Source organism: Sphaeramia orbicularis, chromosome 16 (assembly GCF_902148855.1).
Source record: "Sphaeramia orbicularis chromosome 16, fSphaOr1.1, whole genome shotgun sequence".
NCBI classification, from domain to species: Eukaryota; Metazoa; Chordata; class Actinopteri; order Kurtiformes; family Apogonidae; genus Sphaeramia; species Sphaeramia orbicularis.
Window position 1 is genome coordinate 12,643,444 of NC_043972.1, and position 21,971 is coordinate 12,665,414.

Below are 21,971 nucleotides of genomic sequence, written 5' to 3' on the forward strand. Positions count from 1 at the left end.
CACTTTCCTCTGAATTAAAAAAAAACATGAAGCAGAAAAAACTAGTACAGAAACACTAGGAATAAATGGACAGTTTGTAATCAGATGTTCCTCCAGCTTTCAAGTAAAACCTACAGGATTTCTTCTAAATGTGTCCTTTTTGTCGTAAACGTGTATAAAATGTGTTGCTGTAAAACATGTTTTATGATAAAAGCCACCGGCTGACGTTCCGGAAGCTTGACAGGCCCAGCAACAGTAACCAAGGGGGCGGGGCTTAGGGCGGGTCCAGTAGAGCGCGCTCTGGCAAAAACAGTTGAAGCAAGGCGCGCTCTACAACAACCGGAACCTCTTTCCAGTTTCTCCATGTATCAGTCCGCCTTCCTACATTAAAAGACATTCTGCATCTGATTTGCAAATAAAACTGTCAGTATCTGATAAAAGTAGTCAGTTTGGTTATTTACGGAACTTCTAATCATTCCCCCGTGTATGGTTCGCTCTTAATTTAGCTCAGAGATCTATGTTTCCAGGCGGAAGCTCCTATCTGCTTCGATCACAGCCTCCTGATGACGTTTGTGGCGCCAGAAATCAAGGCTATACCGGAGAACCGGAGTCCGTCAGCTGCTGGTGTTCACCCGCTGCCGGTTATGAGAACGGCATCGAAAGGCCTTTTAACGCACACAGCGCCTCTTTCCCCGTGGTCGGTACTCGTATGAGGTCAGGTTCCAGTCAAAATGGTGATTCTTCGCAGCAGCGGCGGTGGCGGAGCGGAGCCGGCGGCTACACCGAAGAGGAGGTCACTGGACCTGGACACCAGCTCCGAGTTTCTGTCGCTCCTTCCCGCGTCGCAGAGAAAGTCCGCCAGGCTGACCAGGTCCTCCCGGGCCCTGGATGACAGCTTTAGCAGCCCCGAAAACAGCACGGCCAACGTAAGAGCGCACACACGGACGGTTAGCTCCGTCCTCCACACCGGGGACGAACCGAGCTCCGGTAACGGAACTTTGTTGTCCTGGTTTAGCGGCTAAGCTAACTAGCATCCTTGTCCCTGTCAGCAGGTCCATTCAAACACTGGAGTCTTATCTGCTTATGAAGGAGTTCTTACAGTTCTGTAGTAAACACATGTTTTTGTTCAGCATTAATGACAAATAGACAAATACTAAAAAAAAACCCACAACAAACAGAGGAGGAGGTTATTATTAACTCTGACTTCAGCCTTTTTTAAACTTAGTTTTTCTTTTTTTTCAGTACAGTGTATACATTTAAATACAGTTTAATAAGTTTCTTTTCCTTTTTTTCAGCTGCATGTATATTTTTACAAACCTTCATAGGTGATAAAGGATGGAAATGAAAGACAAGAATAGGAGTCATAGTAAATAAATTGATCATGTCCACTCCAGAACATAAGGTCATAGGTGTAAATCGTAGTCAGAAGCAGAATGACAACATTTGGATAAACAACAGGAGGTTTGTCATCACTAATAAATATAATTATTAAAGGTAACAGGGGTTCCATCTGTTAGTGACGGTGTTTTTCTGAAGCTTTAGTGAGAGTGAGATCTGCTCCATTTGATAAATATCCTAAACTTTTGGAATCCATGTGTTGCCTGAGGGAGGTTCTGGTTCCATCCATCCGATGGTTTTGGACTTTAAGGCACCAGTGGATCCTATATTTAACAAGTATTTATCTGTCCTTCTGTCCACACCCTCAGGTATTAGTCCAGTATCACCACTGTTAGGTTCATTTTCAAAACCTTCAGGACATTACAATGTCCCTCCTGTTGACTCCTCTTGGACAGGACATTGGACTCTGATGAATGGCAGTCTGTTAATCCAGTCTCATTAGATAAACTCCATCTGTTTCCTCTGAGGACAGACGTCATTTGTCCAAATTTCTCCATTCCCTGTTTTGTCCCATCACACTGTAGTATTTAAGAGGGAAAACTCTGAATCAGATTAAAACATGTCCATTGAATGAAGTCTGGTCCAGTTTGAGTAAAGTTCTGGTGTTCAGGTTCTCCTCACACTGCGAGCCCATCGGGTGAATAAAGAACCCAGAGAACATCAGCAGGTTTGTCCGATTAGAACCATGGACAGTTCCTTCCAGTGCTCTGGTCTTTAGTTTGTTTTAATCATCTGCTCATTGTGAAATAGAACATTAATGTCCAGATGCTGAAGCTGTAGTGAATTATCACAGACTGGTGTTAGTAATGACATCACATATGACACACACACACATAGTCCAGTCCTGACCCTGTTCAGACTGGGGGCTGATACAGTGTGTTTGACTTGTGTATCTGATGTGGTTCCAGGGTCACACTAACATGAAGAGGGAAGGGAGGAGTTTTAACGGTCCTCTGAAGACCAGGGGACAGAGAGTCAAACTAGAGGTGTCATTTGCAGACATGGAGCCAAAGACGAGCTCACCTGTGAGCGAGGACAAGGCCGGAGGCTGCACCAGGTACGGACCACACCCATCTGGAGGTGGAACCCACAGACCAGGGCACTCGCACCCATCTGGAGTAAAATTGCATGATGGAAATGTTTGCATCTACAAACCATCCTTGAAAAAAATTAGAATAACATGAACAGTCATGAAAAAACTGAAAGATTCTAAGAAAAATCAGTGCAAATTTGATCAATATTCTGTCTCAGTTTGTCATTACACATGTTCATTCTAACGTACAGATCACAGTGGATCTACAAATACACATTAAAATTACACTTCTCTTACTACATTTCAGGTTATTTGCATTTTTTGTGAAAGGATAGTTTGTAAATTTAAAAATTTTCATGTAATTTTGCTTTTTTCCACTAAAACACAGAGAAGCAGGTGGAGTTGTTGTTATTTATAGGTTGTTCTAATGGTATTTGGCTGGTTCTGATCCACTGGAGATGGATTTGGACTGAATGTGGAACCTGAACTAAAATGATTATTCATATCTTCAGTGTTATTTTAGCATTTTACTAACTCATCCCACGTATGATATCTGTGTCGTAGATGGTAGAAGGTCGATCCACTGGACAAGATGAACACAGACTGGCCTTTATTAGATCTTTTAGTAAGGATGGACTCCATGATGGTGAAGAATAGACTGAGCTCACAACAATATACTGATATAAGATAATGACACAACAGAATCTAAAGGGATTGGACAAAATAAAAGAGCTATACAATAAAATTAAGTAGAAATAGAAAAAAAACAAACATGGTCAGTTTAGTTTTTCAAATGATTCGACTGAACCCACAAACATAAGGATCAAGTTGAAATTAAATGTCATGAGTTAGTTGATAACCTGAATACCTGATTTACCCCAGGGGATATTATGGGATGTTAGGATCATGTGATCGATAGTCAAATGCAGAAGGTCTTTGTCTACTTCATCACAAAATCTACAGGATTTCCTGGTTGTGAATATATACGATTTTATATATTTATTTATACACATATAAGCTGAGGGTTTGAGTCCAACCTGCTGAGCTTCAGTTCTGCTTCATCTGATGAAGAAAGAACCCAGAGACTTAGACGAAACAGCTGAGTGTTAAAGGGACGTAGAGCAGAACCGTCTGTCAGACAGTGGAACCAGTTCTGTGACTGGGGTTTTATGGATGCATTCAGCCAATAGCAGTTCAGAAAATACACCTGCATGGTTTATAAAGTTTATAAAATACTCCTGCACGGTTTATAAAGTTTATACTGTAAAGGGAAATATTTTGGCACCTGATTCCGTCAAAAGTATTCAGTTTATCGTTTTATGGGATGAACGTCCATCTACATTTGACTGGATTTGTGTTTGTCTGCAGGAAATCTACGAGACTCCAGAAAGAGGGAAAAGCATCAACAGGCAAACAACAAGCAGGTATGAAACTGACTGAAACTGAGAGAGAAACAGATACAGACTGAGAATGAAACAGAGTGAATCCATTTGAGCTGGTCCTCACTGACAGGACTAGAATCAGACATTAGTCTTCCAGGTCGATGCTGCTGAAACACGTGTGTGTGTGTGTGTGTGTGTGTGTGTGTGTGTGTGTGTGTGTGTGTGTGTGTGTGTGTGTGTGTGCGCTGCAGATTTACCTGATGAAGTTGAGGAGTCGTCCACTCCAAAGAGGAGTCGCTTTGACCTCCAGAGGGAGGAGGAGGAGGAGGATCAGTCAGTGAGGAGGAGCTCCCGAATCACCAGATACAAACTGGATTCCAGAAAACAGTCGGTGCTTTACGACCGCCTCATCACCAAGTGAGTTCACCACCAACACCCAAAACGGAGGTGGAGGAGGAGGAGGAGGTTGGGGCACAGAAGCTGTGGTGTTAGTTTAACCCATCTGATGGTTTTGTCCAGCACTGCTGAGGCCGTTCTCCAGAAGATGGATGATATGCAGAAGATGAGACGGCGACTGAGGAGCAGAGACACTAAAGAGGAGGTGAAGAACCCAACAGAACACACCTGTACTATGACACAGCAGCAATGTTTCACTGAAGCAGTGGACCACATGGACCCAGACCCACAAAGGGGGTTAATTCATGCAGGGCTGGGGGTGTGTGTGTGGGGGGGTAGAACCAAGACCCTGCAGACGCTGTAAAGGCTGTCAGTCACACCCTCATGTGTCGTCATCAGAATAAGAATATGAATATTATGGGTCAAAACCCCAAGAATGAGGTCAGAGTTTAAATGGCTGAAATGAGTTCCCTCTGCAGGGTGGGCAGGCTCAGCCTTAGGGGTAGGGGGAGGAGCTAGGACATCTGGGAGGGACTCGGAGTAGAGCTGGTGGAAGTGGCTGTGGAGGGGGCTGTCTGTGCCCCTCTGCTGAGGCCGTGGCCCCCACCACCCGGATCTGGATAAGACGAAGAAGACCATAATTATAATAATAATAGTAATAATGAGAAGGGTTCATAGAACACACAGATGCTAACATGTACCGATACTGAACTTTATTCCAGTAGAAACCAGACCAGACAACCTGCACATCTGGAAGATGATTACATTCACGTGAATGGATGGATCATCCATCCATCCACTTTGGATTCACACCGTCTCAGCTCTACACAACAACACAACTGTTGTTCATATATGTGTGTGTGTGTGTGTGTCCTCTTGTATTCTCCATGTAAATTCACACTCCCGACAGCGTTTAGTGATGTGTGTGTGTGTTTCCTCTTATCAGCTGGGTGTTTACACCAGAGGCAGACTGAGGAGGTCACTGAGGTCAGAGATGAAGAACAAAGACACAGAGGAGGAAGAGGAGGAGGAGGAGAACCGAGGTGAGATGGGTCCATGAGAACCTCACATACAGAACCGCACAACCACCACGCCAATGGTGCTAACTTGTGACATCACAGGAGGAGACGAGGAAGACGAGCAGGATGAAGAGGAGGAGGAGGGAGATGGAGAGGATGAAGATGACGAGGAAGAGGAGGACGAAGAAGAAGATGACGCTGAGGATGAAGAAGAGGAAAACCAACGCCGCTACGACTTTAGACAGCGGAAGACCGTGGACCGATACCAGGCCCCACAGGAAGGTGGGTCCAACGGGGTTCTTACATGGTTCCTACATTGTTCTAACATGGTTCCTACGTGGTTCTAACATGGTTCCAGTATGGTCTGCTGTCCGCTTAACTTACTATCCCTGTAACACTCCCCCCCTTAACAGTTGCCCAGGCTGCAGGAGCCAATGTTAGTACCAATTAGAGTCCGACTGATTAATCGGCCGGCTGATTAATCGGGCTGATTATAGCGTTTCACCAGTTAATCAACATCGGCCAATATGTAGCCGATATATCAAGTTTTTTGGTGCGCGGAGATTCTGTCACTCGCTGCTCCTGTGTGTATGTGTGTGCGCTGCCCGGAGAGTAAGAGGAACTTTAAAGCGAGTTAGTTTCACTTTCACTCCTGCTCGGACAATGACGCAATCACCCCACACACACAATCACATAATTATGGAGCAAACCCCCCCACCCCCGCGGCGAAAATCACAGACTGCTACTGCGCACTCTGACTAGGATAGACCACTAAACTACCCCCCCCCCCCCCCAGCTCCGAAAATCACAGATCCCCCCCTCTCCCCTTGTCTTATGAAGTATTCTCACACACACACACACCCATGTCTGTGCACTTCCTGTCTACCTCACAGTTTCATTCTCCCAGCAGGCCTGGGTGTTAATAGTGTTGGGGAGACTGGGGACAGTTGTAACACGGGTCAGTTGTAACTCTTGCAGTTGCTCCAATCAGGAACAACTTAGGACTCGCCTAATTCACTCTGCACATGCTCAGTTTAGTCCTTAGTCCACAAAAGAAGTTGTAGTACCGTGAGGCAGACACATCAAAATTTGTGAGTGAAAACATAATTGTGTGGTAAGTAATATTTTTTGCTCTAATTATTTTTGTGGTCGCATAGTTTGCATTTAAAAGTTGTGTAAATTATCTTTGTGAGATAAACAAAGATTTATGCAACTGTTTATCCACCTGTCCACAATTATCTAATATAAGCTTATTATATCCTGTGGAGATCAGTGTTCTTATTTTATATATCGGCCAATATATCGGTTATCGGCCAATATCGGATATCAGCTCGATATATTGGATATCGGCTTTTTTTTTAGCCCCCAGTATCGGCCCCAAAAATCCCATATCGGTCGGGCTCTAATACCAATATGTCAGAACTGTGGGAGTAAATGCAGCGTTCCTGTTTTTAGCTTCATTTCCCATCATGCAGTGTGGTACTGTGCCTCATGTCAACTGAGCTACACGATTGTAAGGCTATTGTATCTAAAATTAGCAAGATCTCCCAAAATATTGGTCTGATCAAGTTTCCAAGATGTTTAATGTGGAGACGGAACTATTCAACAACTGTTGGAACCAAAGTGGACAGAAAAATACACCTACATTTGTCAGAATCATACACATACAGACACGCACACAGACGCTCTGAGCCCTTCCAGTATTATAATATAGATTGGACTGATCCAGCCCACTCCACATCAAATATGGTTGTATGTGGCAACTGAACTAAAGTGACTTTGACACCCTTCATGTTCATCATTGTGAAAATATAATGAGTGTATGTGTTCACGTAGGCCTGGGTGTGGACTGGACTCTAGCAATAAGGTGCTCTGCTGGAAAAATGTGAAAATGAGCCTTAAAAGAGCTTGAATTTGACCTTGAAACTTTAGAATGGACCCTGGTTTCCATATTTACTGTGACGTTCTGATGGTTCTACTGTTTTGTCAGGACCCAGAGAGACCAGGAAACACAGTATGTACTTCAAGCGTCACTCGTCTCCAACCCGACGGCGGTTCCGGTTCAGCTCCCGGGCCCCCAGGAGCCCCTACAACATCCGCAGAACCAGCCGGTGAGTGTCAGCATCGTCCACATCAGCTGATGTGAAACATAGACATTAATTCAGTTGGATCTGACAGAACCAGAACCAGGCAGCGCTCATTTACACTGATATTAGAACCAGAGTTCTGTCTGTGTTCTTTCATTTCTGTCTATAATAACATCACATCAACATCTCAAATCAATCCCCAAATTCCATGTTGTTCTTTTTTTCTGGTTCTTTTGCTAAACCCCCCAGGAGTGGTTCTCAGAGGTAAGACCCTCCCCCTGTGGTTTGTGTTTGGACGTTGTGTGTCTCTTGACACTATCATCTCTTTTCCATTGACCCTCAAATTACCTGAATGTAACTTATACATAAAAATTTTCCAAATGGAAAAATGACAATTTTGCCAAAACTCTCATTTTTCCACAAAAGGTTTTTGCACTTCCAAGAGGTGGTTTTTCAGGCGTAGCTAAATTGGTATATCACACAAAACTGAACAAAAAAACGGATGTTGATGGATGTTAGAACAAGAGAAGAAGAAGAGTTTAAACCAAACATGTGTGGGTGTGTGTGGACACACCAGGAAACCACATCATTTTAGAATTTAGTAGGAGATGAAGGGGTAACAAGCATTCTAATTCAAAACAACACAGATTTCTGTTCATGTTTATGGAACGACTTCTACTGACATCTACCAAAATAAAGAAACTAATCGGCACATTTGGGATTGAATGGAAAAACCAACATTACACACTTCTGTTAGAACACGTTTAGGAAATATGGAGAAAGTTTAGCACAGATGGACGATGGAAAAGAGACTAGTGTCAATGTTGTATGTGGTGGATGTTTTTGGAGGAACGTCACTGGGCTTTAGTTGAACGGATCCTTTGACACAGTCATTGAATGAATGTGTGTATTTTTGTTGGTGTTTGGTGAATTGTCAGTGCATTGAATTCAAATGAACTGATTGATCTCACTGTTGAAAACTGCCTGTGAATATTGTGACGTTGATGTTTAATCCTGATGTTTGAAAGTGTAAATGTTCGGTGTGATTGAATAAGTTACACTTCTGTTTGTCCCTGAGGTTCCTCATTGTTGAGCTGTGGGTGTGTTGTGTGTGTGTTATGGTTTATTCTTTCAGGGTTCTTGCGGGTTTTAAAAACTCTTAAGTCTTGAATTCACAAATCTGCATTTAGAGATGTAACCATATGAAAATTTCATATCATAGTTATTGTAATTGTGGTATTGTTGAATTGTGCTCAAAATGTTCAAAAAGTACTTAAATGCACACTGAAATAATTTAACCAAGTTTTATTTTGAAAAAACAAATACAGTAACAGGCACAATGTCCTTTCTGTGGCAGAAACCTTCAAATATGAACATGTAAACATGAAACGTACAAATGTGCATTAAAGATGGAACCTTATGGACAGAACAGATATCTGCACTGTGACAATTCTAGATGAGAACCAAGAATACTGTAGTTTACATTCAGTGCTCCAGACTAGATCAAATCTGACAGATTAAAGAACTGGAACAGAAAGAACACTGTCACTGTTTCTGTCTGGAGCTCTGTCCGTACAGGTTCCTTCTATGTTTCAGAGGCCAAACATTCCAAACTGCACATGTGCACCCGGAGTTCTGCTGCTTCTCCAGGAAATGAGCAGGATCACCGTGACTTTTTCAAAGTGCTGTAGTTAAACACGGTTTTAATGATAATTAGAATTTGAAACTGTAATACTAACCGTTGGGAATTTTCCAGCGGTTTATCGTTATATCGATAATTGTTACATTCTCATGTGCATTTAATACCTTAATAAAAGTCTTTAAAATGTATTAAAGTTGATATGGGAAGTCTTCAGTTATGTTTCCATAAACTACCGTAAACATGGTTAAATGTGTCTGTTAAATGTCCAAACTGCAAAGACAGTAACGTTAGTCGACTCAGTTCTAACCTGACAATTTATATTCAAATTTGGAACCAATTATCTGTAACTTTTCAGCCCCCAGTGGGAAGGACTCTGAACGGTGGAAGTCAAGGTGTTGGCGTAAATCAGTACATTTTCCTCAATTTTAGGAATCACAAATTTGTGCCAGAATGGCCATAAAATAGGTGTTAAATTCTGTTCTAATTAGTTTTAAAAGTCTTAAATTGAACTTGTTGGAACCCTGATCCACTGTAGTTTCAGGTGGACTGAGGTAGTGCTATTAAATGTATTCACTGCTGGACTTGTACCTGGTCGCTGCATATGTCAGAGACAAGGTAATGGTGATGATGCAGAGTGGACGGGGCATAATGTCATGTGGCGTTTTACAGGAGGAGACACGCTATCCACAGCAGCGACTCCACGTCCTCGTCCTCGTCCTCTGACGATGAGAAGTTCCAGAGAAGGAGAAGTAAGAGCAGAACCAGATCTGTCAACAGGTAAGGTCACGGTGTTTGTCATGTGATTTCCACACATGAACAGAGAGGATGATGGGAAAAGCCCCAGATGAGCGCACCCTTTAATCAGATGAACTACTGTTGGTGTGTCTCCTGCAGATGTTTGCCCATGAACCTGGTTAAAGAAGACCTACTGGGGATCCACAAGGACCGCATGAAGATCGGAGCCAGTCTAGCTGATGTGGACCCCATGCACATCGACAGGACGGTGAGCTGCACACGCCCACAGGAAACCCAACCACGGGATGGGAACGAGCACCGCATCAAGATAAAACTACAACACACACATATACACATATATACACATACACACACACACACATATACACATATATACACGCACACACATACACACACACACACAGACCATCATGGTTAGACGTGTTGTTTAAAATTAAACCCTTCTGTCCTCACTAGTGCTTGGATCTTTAGCTCAGGAACAGAGGGAAATGCGGAGTAAACAGTGAAGGATCAGTTTGTGTGTGTGGAACCTGTGGACACAGTGGACACAGGACTAACCACAGCAGAACCTCTGTGTTTTATAATTGAAAGTACTGATGTGGATGTGATCCAAGTCCAAACAGTGGAAGGTTTAGACCGGTGTTCCGACGTCACAGCCACGTAAAAGCACAAATTCAACAAGTTTAAGCTTCACAGGGTTAGGGTTAACCCACCACATACAGGTCCGTCACCACTTGCGTAACCACCCCCCACCCCCTTACCAATTTTTTTTTTTCTCTCGGGATAGGGGGCGCCAGTAGGTTGATGATGCCATTAGTGTGGCTTGGTTCAAAAAAGGTTGAGAAACCTTGTATTACATAATTCCATAGAAAATCACTCTGATTTTATTGTCTTGTTTTTACTCTGGCAGGGGGGTGTTGTAATTGTTTTGTCGTTTGTCTGTCTGTCCATTCAATGACATAATCGCATTATCTGAAGAATGCGTGGACATATCTGCTCCAAATTTATACTGTGGATGCATCTTGGCATGGAGCAGAAGAATGTTGAAAATTAAGGCTGGGTAAAAAAAAATAATCGATTAGATCGATTTCATTTTAATTTTGCATAATCAATTATTAGTGGATGAGATTGATTTTTCAGAGCGGGATGGCGAGTACCTGACGTTGAGTACCCGACCTGGGTACTGCCGACGTGGAGGCGTGGCCGGTTCCGTCCCCCTGGCCGCAAACTCGGCTGAGGCAGGATGCAGAAGCCGGTCATTCTAGGAATATTAACTGGGATCAGCCATGGGTGATAGTACCAGTAGTGTGGAATTAGAGGAACAGTAGAGTGAGAATCACAGACCGCTGCCCACCCCCACCCCACCCCAGCGACTTTCTTGTACCAGGGGCCCAACATGATTCTGTTTCAGGGGGGCCCTGGTAGTGGTGCCCCAGGGTGATAGTAATGCACCTTAACAGTCGAAGCACCAGGTATAAAACAGAATAAAGACGATACAGAAGTATGTTCCGAGCCACTGGAGAAACATGGAACTGTTTCTGTCCTGTTCATTATTTCAGAGCAGATTCATCTGTTTACTGTTGAAATGTCATATTTATTTCCTTTCTAATATCAATATTGATCCAAGTATTGATGTGTTACATGGCTGCGATAGTCAAATAATAAGGTTGCGGCTCAAAATTCTACTGTGGTATCACTAAATAAATCTGAATCAATCAATTAATACTGAATCGAATCGGGATTAATCGATTCAGAACCTTATGAATCGAAATTAAATCAATTAAGGAAATTGGCCGTTATACCCAGCCCTATTGAAAATAAGTGACCTATAGAGCAGTAACTTTCAGAATCTTCCACTATATTTGGCTGAGGGGGGTTAAAAGTGCACAGCACGTTATGTTTGAACAAAGATTCTGAACAAATTGAAAAAATGTCCAAAGCCCTTGAACTGAAATGAGAATAACGGTGGGTGTTTGTGGTCCAGGTGCGTTTCGACAGTATCGGAGGGTTGAGTCGACACATCTCAGCGCTGAAGGAGATGGTGGTCTTCCCTCTACTTTACCCAGAAGTCTTTGAGAGGTTCAAGATTCAGCCACCACGGTAAACAAAAGTTAACAGCAGGAGAAAGTGTGTTGGCAGTTTTACTCAGTCATATGTTTGGCTCGATATGTCATTTAAAATTCAATATTTCTTGAAAAGATAATGTAAGACAGACTCAGTAACGACATGAATGGGTATTTGTTATTTGTGTGTAGTTGATTAAATGTGGGGTTTATTGGTGGTGTGTCTGTGGACTGACCTGTTGTGGGTGTCTCCGACTCTTTAGGGGCTGCCTGTTCTATGGTCCGCCGGGCACCGGGAAAACACTGGTGGCCAGAGCGTTGGCCAACGAGTGCAGCCAGGGCGAAAGAAAAGTGTCGTTCTTCATGAGGAAAGGAGCCGACTGCCTGAGTAAATGGGTGGGAGAGTCGGAGAGGCAGCTTCGACTGCTGTTCGATCAGGTAAATCCTGATGTCCAATCCATGGTGGCGCTGGAGGCTCTTCTCACCATCAAACTGTTGACGTGGTTGAATGGGCTCTATGCACAGCCCCACTACTTCCTGAACTTAAGGTAGCTCCTTTATTTCCTGTCTTTCATTATTGGGCACATTGATTAATCCAGGTGTGTCTGACCACAGTAGTCACAACAAGAAGTAGCAGACACACCTGAATTAATCAGTGTGCCCAATGATGAAAGACAGGAAATAAAGGAGCTGCCTTAAGTTCAGGAAGTAGTGGGGCTGTGCATAGAGCCAATTTGAGTCGATATGTGGAAACACTGACCGTCACCGGACGGACCTGTGATCTGTATTCCATCCCCATAGGCGTACCAGATGCGTCCATCCATCATCTTCTTTGATGAAATTGATGGTTTGGCTCCAGTGAGGTCCAGTCGACAGGACCAGATCCACAGGTCAGCAGCACCGAGTCCACTCATCACACTCACACTCAAGGATTTTAGTCTGATTTGAAATCATTAGAATATTAAGTGTTTGACATAAAGGGAGGAACTGATCTAGAACTCACCAGTTCAGCTTTTACCTACAGTGATCAAAATGTACGTGGCCCCGATCACCACCAAAATTTAATCATTTGTTCCTTGTGCCAAGTATCAACATTTCCTGAAATTTTCATCCAAATCCATCCATAACTTTGTGAGTTATCTTGCACATGGACAGACAAACAAACCAACGCCGGCAAAAACATAACCTCCTTGGTGGAGGTAAAAATGAACAACACAGTAGAAGAACTGGACAATTAGCACACACTAATGACAGGAACAGAGAACACTGAGAAGACGCAGAGAAGCACAGAACTAGTGCCGATAGATCAGGTTTCTTTTGAGCCCTTTGTTGGATGGTCTTTAAAGTGTTGAATGTGGTTCAGTCTCTCATTGGAGCTGGATCTCATTCCAGACCTCAGTCCCTTTGACTGATAACCCCAGTTTACTGAAGGCTGTGGGTCTAAGGGGTTCTGCACAGAAACCTCTGGAAAAGGTTCTGGGTCCCCTCCCACTGGAGCTCTTGATGCTCACATGTCTCTGCATGAATTCTTCACTTTACGTCTAAAACCAAATCCCTGATGTTTGGTGCTCTTTCTGTGCTTTTTTTCTGTGCTCCAGTTCCATCGTATCGACTCTGCTGGCGCTGATGGATGGGTTGGACAGCAGAGGAGAAGTGGTGGTGATTGGAGCCACAAACAGACTGGACTCTATCGATCCGGCTCTGCGAAGACCAGGACGCTTTGACAGAGAGTTCCTGTTCGGCCTTCCAGACAGAGAGGTGAGGCCTGACCCTAACCCTTATGCTGACCCTGACCCTAACCTTGACCCAGACAGAGAGGTGAGGTCTGAGTCTAACCCTGACCCTGGGGTCACATCCTCAACTCAAATTTTAAGTCGACTTTTAGAACATGGACAAGTCGATGTGTAGTAAATTAAATTCTGTCAAACTGTGTCTGTTTTGTCTTTTTAGTTTTTCATTTTCCATTATACAATAATGTCCCGACTCCTGAACTATTCACAACAACACGTGTAGAAAAGTGTTTTGTGTATTAAAAGTTTTAATATATTTAAATTGTCATGGCAGGCAAGAAAGGACATTCTGAAGATCCACACCAGACAGTGGACTCCTCCTCCTTCAGACGCTTTTCTGGAAGAATTGTCAGATAAATGTGTTGGTTAGTCTTATATTTATTTGTCTTATTATTTATACTTTTCAATAAAAATAAATAAGTTTTTTACGACACTGACAGACAGTGGATCTTTAATGATAGTTTGTAGAGTCGAAGTTGACAGCTGATGAATCAGTGGAAATGTAGAAAATAAATGATTAAATGTGTAACGACAGATCTGATCTAGGTAATGCATATCTACGTCCATATAAGTCAGTATTTGTGGACATGGACATGATGATGACACTGATGTAATCTCCGCTGTGACTGGTCAGGTTACTGTGGCGCAGACATTAAGGCCGTTTGCTCAGAAGCAGCTCTCTGTGCCTTACGACGACGCTATCCTCAAATATACTCCTCATCGCAAAAGCTGGTGCTCGACGTCAACTCCATCGCAATCTCAAACCGAGACTTCATGGCTGCCATGTCCAAGATGGTGCCGGCTGCCCAGAGGTGACGCCGCCATCACCTCATCCATGTGGGAGTGCTGTCTTCAGCTGCATTGCCTTGTTCTGCTCATAATTCTATGATGTAATGTTGTGATTTACAGAGCTGTGGTTTCACCGGCCAAAGCCCTCATTCCTGTCGTCCGTCCTCTGTTGAGCGCCGCTTTACAGGACATCCTCCAGACGGTCCAAAAGGTCTTCCCTCACGCTGAGCAGGGCCTGAAGAGGAAGAGAGAACCAGGTCCACCCACAGCCTGTCTTTAGTCCTACAGTGCAGATTATTTGGGTCCAGGTCAGAGTTCATTGGTGTGTCTTTGCGTTTTATAGATGCTCCTGTTTCACTGTCTGAAGACGAGCTGATGTTTAGTGAGGACGAAGACACAGACGTCTGCTCCAGTGGACAGACGTCTCAAAGTCAACTCAGAAAATCTGCTGCTACCAATATCGTCAACCTCAACAGGTACGAACCACGCAGGATGAGTTGGTTAATTCCATATTAACCTGAACAGTAATGCAGACTAAACCGTGAGGAGGTGGACCGTGTAGACCTGCAGGAACCAGCACTGGTCCATCACTGGTCCAAATGACCCTGGATGTTCATGAGCTCCATTAGGTATCTTGGATCACCCATGTCCTGTTCTTTTTTGTCCTCGGTGTTCTGTCCTCATCAGGTCTGTGTTGAGCCAGCCCATGTCCTACCGGCCCAGGCTGCTATTACAAGGCCGACCCGGCTCGGGTCAGAGCTCCCACCTGGCTCCTGCCGTCCTCCATGCTCTGGAGAAGTTCACCGTCTACACCCTGGACATGGCGGTGCTGTTTGGAGTCAGCGCGACCACACCAGAGGAGACATGTGCTCAGGTTGGTCCATGGATGGGTGTTCATGAGCGCTGAGTCTCTGAAGGGCAGATCTAGAACCGGCCCGCTGTCAAAGCTCTGGGTTCGCAGTCAGGTCCAATTCAGTGTACTCGTTTCAGTGGACGACACTGGCCAAAATGGCAGCCAAAGGAAATGTAGCTGATGGGCCCCACATCCTCCTGTGGACACTGGGGATAAATCTGTGATTACAAATACCAGCATGTGATTAAGGCAGCGGGGGGTGGACCAGTTGGTACAGGGTGACGAAGAAGGAAGCAACAAACACTGACAAATACACTGGAAAAGTTCCTCCTGTCACATGTTCTCTTTAATTCTGATAAAACCTCCACAAGCGTGTTGACCCGTGGGGAACCACATGTTCTAGATCCTGGACTTCGTCATAGTCAGTACCGAGGGTGGGATGTTTTTAAAATCAACACCCCAATCCTGAGAGGCTGTATCCTGGTCCTCCAGAACCGATACGTGTTGTGTATTCACACATGCAGTACCACATTTGTCCTGCAGTCATCGCCAAAGCATTCATGTGATTGTAAGGCTGTTGTATTCCAAAGTTACAAATATCTGCCAAAATATTGGTCCTATCAACTTACTGTTATCACCAGTCTGTTCCTTGGCCAAAAATCCATCAGTATGACAAACTGCAGCAGTATGCTGTGTAGAGATTTAGTGTGATACCTCAGACACACATATACATATATATATATATATATATACATATATATACATATATATATATATATATATATATATATATATATATATATATATATATACATATATATATATATATATATATATATATATACATACACATACACACATATATACACACACAGAGTCCACTTCCCTTTTATCATAACACTCCTTAGTCCTGGTTTTCTGACGTGTTTTACTTTCCATTTCTCAGCTTGTTTCTGTTTCCACTCCACTGGTTTCTACTCTGTCATACCTTCATGTCCTTAAAGTACTTCTCCTCTGTCCATCCTGCAGGTCTTTGTTGAAGCCAAGCGGACGTCTCCCAGTGTTCTGTATGTCCCTCACATTGGACAGTGGTGGGAGACGGTGGGTCCAGCCTTAAGGGCCACCTTCCTCAGCCTCCTCAGCTCCATCCCTGCCTTTGCTCCCATTCTGCTGCTGGCGACATGTAACCTGCATTATGAGCAGCTCAGTGTGGAGGTGTGGTCCCTTTAGTGTCTCTGCTTCATATGAAACTCACTGCCTGTAGATGTTTATTCAGAGGTTGTTGAAAAGCTGAACTTTATTCTTGATTTTATTGATTTCTTGGATGAAAGTGACTTGTACTCAGAAGTCTTCCCTTCCCCACCACTGGTCTTATTTTCAGGTTCAGGAGTTGTTCCGAGTAGAATATGGAGAAGTTTTCCACGTCCCAATCCCGACAAGCAGAGAAAGAAGAAACTTCTTTGAGGATCTAATTCTGAACCAGACCACCAAGGCCCCCGCCTCAAAAAAGAAAGCTGGTGAGTCGAAGACTGGAAACAAACACTAACACATCTGTAATTGTAGTTAATTGAAAATAAGTTCTTCTAGTTCAACCCATCATCGACATGTAGAACATGGTCTGTGAATTAGTGAAGAGACAGAGGACACAGATGGATTAGAGACAACATCTGTCCATATGGCATCAGATTCACAGATGAGCCACGGTTCTGATGTTGGTGTTGTTCTACTGTTTCCTCCCTCAGTGCTCCATGCAGTGGAGGTGCTCCCAGTCGCTCCTCCACGCCCCCCACGTCAGCTGACAAAGGATGAGATCCAACGGTTGGAGGAGCAGGAGGAAGACACCCTCAGGGAGCTCCGCCTCTTCCTGCGTGATGTCACCAACCGTCTGTCTCAAGATAAACGTTTCAAGGCTTTTACAAAGCCTGTGGATTTAGAGGAGGTATGTGCTCTGGTGGACAAACCGTCGTTAACGACCATTTCATTACTTGGACACATGCAGAGTTCTGTTCACTTCTACTGTGGTCGGTGTTTGGTCCCATGGTTTGTCACCTCTGTAGGTTCCAGATTACGCTGAAGTGATCAAGAAGCCGATGGACCTGTCAACAGTTCTATCCAACATTGATCTGCACCGGTACGGGACGGTCAAAGAGTTCCTCCAGGATGTGGACCTGATCTGGCAGAACGCCCTGGAGTACAACCCCGACCGAGACCCCTCAGGTACCGACCAGCCCAGTCCAGACACAGTTCTGGTGAGCTGGTACTGCTGATCACATGGGCCAACATTCCTTGTGTTTCTGTCACTTCCAGACCGTCAGATTCGCCACAGGGCATGTGCGTTGAAGGACACTGTTCACGCCATTATTCGACATGAACTCGATGAAGATTTTGAGAAGATCTGTGAGGAGATCAAAGCATCACGCAGCAGAAGAGGTAACAGAGGTTCCACTGTGCTAAACTGGAGAAACCGTCAGCACATGATTAAGTCCAAACCTCGGGGAAAAACCAACACACTTCTATTCTTTGTCATCCTGCTTTTACAGTCAAACAGATGCAGATACATATGTGGTTTCTACACGTCCTTGAAGCATCTAAAACCCGCATTAATGCTTAGTCTTAAGCAGGGGTCACCAATCCTGGTCCTCGAGGGCCGGAATCCTGCATGTTTTAGATGTATCCCTCTTTCAGCACACCTGATTCAAATGCTAAGCCTATCATCAAGCTGTGCAGAAGACTGATAACGACCGTCACGTGTGCTGGAAGAGGGAAATATCTAAAACATGCAGGATACCAGCCCTCGAGGACCAGGATTGGTGACCCCTGGTCTTGAGTATTAACAGTGAGCATTGGTTGAATTTAGGGTCAGATGTCAAAGTCTGACCTTCAGTGATTCAGGATGAGAAACACAATAATTAACACAGTCATTAAATACTAGAGATAAAAATCTAATAACAATGTATCCATTAAATATCCATCCATCCATCTTCTACTGTATCTGGGTTGGGCGGGCATCAACTTGAGTAGAGAAGCCCAGACTTCAGCTGACAGATACAACCCCTCCAGTGCATCCTGGGTCTGCCCTGGGGTCTCCTCCTGGTTGGATATACCTGGAACACCTCACCAGAGAGGCACCCTGACCGGATGAACCACTTCAGCTGCTTCTGTCGGTGTGGAGGAGCAGCAGCTCCCTTTTCTTGTCTTTTCAGTCCCTACCCACAGCTGGTGACCATAGGTCAGGGTAGGAATTGTACATTAGATAGTAAATCCAGATCTTTGCCTTTGGCTCAGCTCCTTCTTCACCACAACAGACCCATACAGCTCTGTAGTTTTGCCGACGCTGCCCTGATCCTGTCGATCTGTCGTTCCATCCTTCCCTCACTCATGAACAAGACCCCAAGATCCTTAATCTCCTCCACTTGGGTAATCCTCCTCCAACCCGGAGACGGCACTCCACCCTTTTCCGACTGAGGACCATGGCCTCAGACGTGGAGGTGCTGATCTTCACCCCGAGTGCTTCACTCTTGGCTGGAGGTCACAGGTTGATGAAGCCAACAAGACCATGTCATCTGCACAGATGTGACTCTGAGGCCCCCAAATTGGTCCCCCCCCTCCCCCTTCTCCTCCTCCTCCAGCTGATTCTGTCCATAAAGATGATGAACAGAATCCATAACCAAGGGCAGCCCTGGTGGAGTCCAACCCACCCTGGGAATAAATCTGATTTATGCCATCCACCCCCGGAGCTCAGCCACCAAAGGGTTGTCCCACTACCTCAGAGACCTCAGCCCAGGTCCACAGGGCTCTGCTTCCTGCTTCAGCCCAGGTCCACAGGGCTCTGCTTCCTGCTTCAGCCCAGGTCCACAGGGCTCTGCTTCCTGCTTCACGTGTAGTTGAGTTTAGCAGGACTCTATCACCACTACACCCCCCAAAAAGTTTAGTGCCATTGTCTCACTGAACTCCTCCCACACCTGAGTTCTTTCCACAGCAGCTGCCAAAGCCACGCCCACTTCGCCTATGGTACCTGTCAGTCACCTCAGGACTCATAAGTCCCAGCCAGGCTCGTAGGACTTAGTTTGACTCCGCCCCTTACGGTTGGTGTTCAGCACTGGGTCCGGAGGTCACTGCCATGATGGGCACTGGTGCGGCCACATTTGAGGGACTGAACATGTCCTGTTCAGACCCCACGTCCCCATCCTCCCTCTGGATGTGGTCAAAGCTTTGTCGGAGGTCGGAGTTGAAGATCTACCAAACGGAGGGTCCTCCAGTTTCCCAACACACCCTCACTGTCCATTTGGCCCTGACCAGCATCAGACCCAACTCACCACCAGGTGGTGATCAGTTGACAGCTCTGCTCCAATAAATATTTAGTATTAAAATATAAAATTGTAAAATGAAAGCTACTAAACTAACAAAATGTGCAGTTCTGAGCCACTGTTATTTCCATGAGTCCCATACATACGATGAAAACAGTTTCAGAACTGAATCCAACAGAACCAGTTCCACAGAGGATGTTTGAACACATGGGTCTGTTATGGTCTGTGATAGGTGGAGGATGAATCTGTTCTGTTTTGGACTCCATCTGAACTCCAAGTTTCAGGAGCTGGTGTCGAACAAACAGAAAACGGATCCAAGTCACCGACGTAGAAGTCAGTGTGTTTTTATTTTTATTATAAGTGTGATTTTACAGCACTGAACCACCTGCTGCGACACAAACCTCACAGAAGTATCACAAACTCTAAAACACCTTAAATTTAACCTTAAACTGCAGACTCTGAGAGGATTATCAGAACATTTCACACCTTTTTAATGTTTGAGTCCAAAGACAACACCTGTAAATCCAGCCAGGTCTGTGTAGTTTCAGTTTGGGCGGGTCTTTGACGGAGGGATGTTGTGGGTGGGTCTTTGACTGAGAGATGCTGTGCTGTGCATTGTCCAGGTTGTTCCACAGGTCAGTTTGCCCCCTCCTACTACCACGTCCTCCCCAAACCTGCAGAGACCAAGACCAGTGAATCCACCCCACAAAGAGACACCACAGGGACCATGACAGTAGCCCCTGTCGCCACCACCACCGTTACCACGCCCAAAACCTCAGGTAAATACACAAAAAAAGAAAAACCTTTAAGTCGGCACAGAAATAGAACCATTAACGTCATGTGTTCATCTCTTCCCCCAGGCCAGAAGAAGAAACGACGGAAGAGTCGCTGGTCTTCTGGCATCATCACCAAGAGGAAGACCACCTCCTGTCCTCACGTGTCCAGAGACGACGCCCACTCTGAGGATGAGGACGATGGCGATGATGAAGAAGAGGCTGACAAGGGGCCAGAAGCAGAGCAGGGGGAGGTGACGGGCGGAGAGGGGGAGGTGACGGGCGGAGAGGGGGAGGGGATGGGAGGAGAGGGGGAGGCAACAGGAAGAGAGGGGGAGGCGATGGTGTGTGATGATGCTGAACCTGAAGGTCAGCAGAGGAAGGAGGTGACAAAGGAAACTGGAAACCACCAGAATGAGGACAAAGGACAGACCCCAGAGGGACACCAGATGGAGTTGATGGATGCACAAAAGCACAACAGTGATGACGCAGCAGCGAACTACGGCGTGGAGCACCATTCAGAGACGGGAGGACACCCCCACGGAGAGTGTGACACCGTAGAGGGACATCCAACCAGTGACCAAAAGGAGATGGAGACCCAGATGGGGGGACAGGAAGAGGTGGACAGGGACACTGAGCTCAGCAGCCATACTGAGGCCATGGGGGCGGAGCCAATGGAAACGTCAACAGCTGAGACGTGTGGAGGCGTCCGAGAGGACAATGGCGGAACAGGTGGGATTTGACCAATCAAACCATAGAAACACAAATGCATCAGTGTGTTTGTGTGACGTCACGTAGCGGCTGCATTTGTCTGTCCCATCAGTCATTGACGTGGGTCTGATGTGTTTTGTGTCAGAGCGGAGTGTGCGACGTATGACCCGGGCTCTGAAGAACGCCGTTCAGAAGCAGCAGGTGATGGACGTGGACAAGGCCCTGCAGATCCTGGACCAGGACACGCCCCCTGTGGTGGTGGACAGGGACAGACTGAAGGTGCACATGGACAATGGAGACCCTAGTCAACCTGTCAGAGCCTGGTTTTGTTCCTCAGTGAGTTCATCCTGTCTTTCTTGTGTCCTGTAGGAGCTGCTGGAACGGCTGGTGTCTCAGACCGAAGGCTATGAGCTCCATCAGCTGGAGAAACTGTACGCTCTGTTGTGTCAGAGCATCTACAGACACAGACGAGAGTACGACAAGACGCCACTGATACAGGTAAGGGGGGGGTGTAGATGGGTGGGTGCAGACTGATGGTTGGAGCTGTTTCTTCTGTGTCTAATGCAATTGTTCATGTTTCTACTGCATCTTCTTTGCAGGAGTTGGAGCAGGAGGTCACAGACTTCTGTTGACTTCCACACTGACACCGTTTTTCCTCTAAACTGTGTAAATACAAACATTTCTTCTATTTTCTTAGACGCCTGTTTCTTTGTGCTCCACTTCAGCCTTTGTACTCCCTGTTTATACTGAATAAACAGATTCAATCAGCTGTTTCCTCTGCCTTCATTATTCAATTTAGTTTGATTCCATTAAAGTGTTTGTGTTTGTTTTATTTTAATTTTAAATAAAGGTTCGGATTCAAACTCAGTCCACCTGCCTCTGAATAAAGGTTCAAATGCACTGAAATGGGCCCGGTCCGGTCTAAGGTGGACCGGATCCGGTTCAGTCCATTGTCTGGAACAAACAGTGACTCTAACGGACCTTCGGGTCCAT

The 21,971-nt window shown here is 45.2% G+C and overlaps 1 protein-coding gene and 1 non-coding gene across 2 annotated transcripts; both read left to right on the forward strand.

The window, feature by feature from the left end:
- Positions 1-92: 92 nt before the first annotated feature.
- On the forward strand, positions 93-21,747 carry atad2 (ATPase family AAA domain containing 2). The gene is made up of 31 exons (XM_030157329.1): positions 93-905; positions 2,286-2,434; positions 3,779-3,834; positions 4,044-4,209; positions 4,312-4,393; positions 5,135-5,231; positions 5,310-5,489; positions 7,198-7,318; positions 7,544-7,558; positions 9,606-9,713; positions 9,831-9,939; positions 11,677-11,792; positions 12,019-12,193; positions 12,557-12,645; positions 13,354-13,513; positions 13,820-13,910; positions 14,180-14,357; positions 14,455-14,591; positions 14,678-14,810; positions 15,022-15,208; positions 16,217-16,402; positions 16,569-16,704; positions 16,930-17,126; positions 17,245-17,404; positions 17,495-17,617; positions 20,118-20,273; positions 20,355-20,542; positions 20,606-20,999; positions 21,124-21,257; positions 21,348-21,476; positions 21,578-21,747. Exons 1-31 carry the CDS (start codon positions 711-713, stop codon positions 21,608-21,610), a joined length of 4,380 nt encoding a protein of 1,459 aa, XP_030013189.1. The 5' UTR covers positions 93-710; the 3' UTR covers positions 21,611-21,747.
- On the forward strand, positions 15,291-15,423 carry LOC115436486 (small nucleolar RNA SNORA5). Its single transcript, XR_003937837.1, has one exon. It is a non-coding gene; the product is annotated as a small nucleolar RNA SNORA5 (small nucleolar RNA).
- Positions 21,748-21,971: the final 224 nt, after the last annotated feature.